Source organism: Nicotiana sylvestris, chromosome 9 (assembly GCF_000393655.2).
Source record: "Nicotiana sylvestris chromosome 9, ASM39365v2, whole genome shotgun sequence".
Classification (NCBI taxonomy): domain Eukaryota; kingdom Viridiplantae; phylum Streptophyta; class Magnoliopsida; order Solanales; family Solanaceae; genus Nicotiana; species Nicotiana sylvestris.
The window spans coordinates 32236068-32239197 of NC_091065.1; the positions used below are offsets into that span (position 1 = coordinate 32236068).

Sequence of the window (3130 nt, forward strand, 5' to 3'; positions counted from 1 at the left end):
ACATATTCAGGTTCCAAAGAGGGTAATCAAAGAAAGGCAACTGGCTCAAAGGGTTTGCAATAGGTTGATAGTGTTTGGGTAGCGAGAATGAAAGCCTTGGTCATCCTGATCGGAGAAAATTAGCACCGCAGAAGGGTTAAATGTAATACCTTTTGACCACGTCTGCATTGTCATCTGTTTCGGGGTCATTTCCTTCAATATCTCCCAAGTACAACGCACCTTTGGGCAACAATTTTCTTATAATGTATGGACCCTTCCAGTTTGGAGAAAATTTTCCTTTGGCTTCACTATGATGCAGGAGAATACGTCTCAAAACTAGTTGCCCCACTTCAAAGTTTCTAGGCCACACTTTCTTGTTGTAGGCATGGGCCATTCCTTGTTGATACAACTATCCTTGGAAAATAGCGTCCATTTGCTTTTCATCAATCAGGGTTAACTGTTCCAAATAGGTCTTGACCCATTCACTGTCCTCAATTTCAACTTCAACGATGATTCGAAGGGATGGAATTTCAACCTCTGTGGGTATTACGGCTTCAGTACCATAAAATAATAGATAGGGTGTTGCCCCAACTAATATGCGCACAGTTGTGCGATATCCCAACAATGCAAAAGGCAACTTTTTATGCCATTTCCTAGAACCTTGGTTCATTTTCCTGAGGATCTTCTTGATATTTTTGTTTGCTGCTTCGAGAACACCATTAGCTTTGGGCCAATAAGGGGTAGAATTTCGATGCATGATTTGAAATTGTTCGCATACTTCCCTCATCAAATGGATGTTCAAATTCGCAGCATTGTCCGTAATGATTGTTTTAGGAATACCAAAACGACAGATGATGTTAGAATGCACGAAATCCACCACCGCTTTCTTGGTGACAGCTTTGAAAGTAACTGTTTTGACCCACTTTGTGAAATCATCAATGGAAACCAAGATGAATCTATGTCCATTTGAAGCTCTAGGCTCGATTGGCCTAATGACGTCCACACCCCAAGCAACGAATGGCCACGGTGCTGACATATGATGTAACTTTGATGGCAGTGCATGAATCAGGTCACCGTGTACCTGACACTGATGACACTTTCGGACTAAACTAATGCAATCCTTTTCCATAACCTACCCGAAGAATTTTCTTTGCAAGGACGTATCCGTTCATATAGGGTCCACATACTCCTGCATGCAATTCATTCATGATTTTTCCATTGTCTTAGGCATCCACGCATCTTAAAAGGTTCAAGTTAGGAGTTCTTTTGTACACGACTTCTCCGCTCAAGAAGAAACTACTGTCGAGCCTTCTAATGGTTCTTGTTTGGTCTCCACTGGCTTGTTCGAGATATTCCTTTATTTTCAAGAATCCTTTGATGTCATGATACCATAGATGGATATCCTATTCTATTTCTACTGCATTGCAGTACCCATGTCTTTCTCGAATTTGGATTTCCAGTGGATCAATGTGGAGATTGCCTGGATATGGCAGCATTGAGGCCAAAGTAGGTAGTGTATCAGCTAACTCATTGTGAAACCAAGGAATGTACCTGAACTAGACCTATTTGAACTACTTGCTAAGATCTTCCACATATTGCATGTATGGTAAGCTTGATATCCCGACTTTTCTATTCACCTTGAGCTTGTAAAATAATCAAGTTAGAATCTCGCACGATTAACAATTCTTCCACATCCTGATCGATTGCCATGTTCATGCCCATAATGCAAGCTTCATACTCGACAGTGTTGTTCGTACAGAAAAATGGAAGCCCGGCTGTGGCCGGATAGTGCGGACCAGTCGGTGAAATCAAAATTGGCACAATCCCGTCACCTTTTGTATTCAAAGCTCCATCGAAGAACATTTTCCAACCATTAGTGTCTTATGGAATTACCTCAATTGAATTTACTTTCTCGTCCGGAAAGTAAGTACTCAAAGGTTGATATTCATCATCAATAGGATTTTCATCTAGGTTATCCACCAAGGCTTGAGCTTTTATTGCCATGCGGGAGACATAGACTATGTCAAACTCGGTGAGCAGGATTTGCCATTTCTCTAACCTTCCTGTGAGCATCGGCTTTTGGAATATGTACTTTAAATGATCCAATCTGCTGATGAGATAGGTGGTGTCGGCCAACAAGTAATGCCTAAGCTTCTGAACGACCCAAGTTAAAGTGCAGCAAATTCTTTCCAACAAAGTGTACTTGGCTTCATAACTACTGAACTTCTTGGTCAAGTAGTATATGGCTTGTTCTTTCTTCCATGTCACATCATGTTGCCAGAGAACACATCCAAAGGAATTCTCCAACACTATCAAATAGAACAAAGGCCTTCCAGGTTCGGGTGGAACTAACACTGACTGATTTGATATATTCTTTGATTTTGTCGAAAGCTTCTTGACACTCATTTGTCCATCCAATCGCCGCATCTTTCTTCAATAGATTAAATATGGGCTCACACGTGGAAGTCAACTGAGCAATGAATCTGCTGATGTAATTCAACCTTCCCAGCAAACTCCTAACTTCTTTCTTGGTTCTCGGAGGGGGAAAATCTCGAATAGACTTTATCATCGTGGGGTCTAACTCGATGCCCCTCGATTGACTATAAACCCAAAAATTTTCCCAAACGGAACGCCGAATGCACATTTAGCTGGATTTAACTTTATGTCATACTTACACAGACGCGCAAATAATTTCCTCAGATCCCGCACATGATCGTCTTTCCTTCTAGATTTAATGATCATATTGTCCACGTACACCTCAACTTCTTGGTGCATCATGTCATGAAAGATGGCAGTCATAGCTCTGATATAAGTTGCCCTGGCATTCTTCAAACCAAAAGGCATTACTTAATAGTAGGTACCCCAAGGTGTGGTGAAAGCTGTCTTTTCTGCATCTTCTTCATCCATCAGAACCTGATGATACCTAGCATAACAATCCACGAAAAACTGTATCTCGTGTTTGGCATAGTTGTCAATAAGGATATGGATGTTTGGTAACGAGAATTTGACCTTGGGACTTGCTTTGTTCAGATCCCGATATCCAAAACACACTCGGTTTTTCCCATCTTTCTTAGGCACTAGGACTACATTATCCAACCATGTGATGTATCGGACCACTCGGATCACACCTATTTTTAACTATTTGGTGACT

The 3130-nt window shown here is 41.2% G+C and overlaps 1 protein-coding gene across 1 annotated transcript; it reads right to left on the reverse strand.

The window, feature by feature from the left end:
* Positions 1–388: 388 nt before the first annotated feature.
* Positions 389–2406, reverse strand: LOC138877402 (uncharacterized). Its single transcript, XM_070157010.1, has 2 exons — positions 1873–2406; positions 389–1111 (listed from the first exon to the last, which is right to left on the reverse strand). The coding sequence occupies exons 1-2, from the start codon at positions 2404–2406 to the stop codon at positions 389–391; spliced, it is 1257 nt and encodes a 418-aa protein (XP_070013111.1).
* Between the last annotated feature and the right edge of the window lie 724 nt (positions 2407–3130).

What these genes read in the sequence shown, in the direction of transcription:
- LOC138877402 (XM_070157010.1), bottom strand. Translation starts at nt 2,406, where the DNA reads ATGCGGCGATTGGATGGACAAATGAGTGTCAAGAAGCTTTCGACAAAA. An exon ending in AGAAAGTAAATTCAATTGAG is followed by an intron (nt 1,112 to 1,872) that starts GTAATTCCATAA and finishes TTCTTCGGGTAG; the next exon opens with GTTATGGAAAAGGATTGCAT.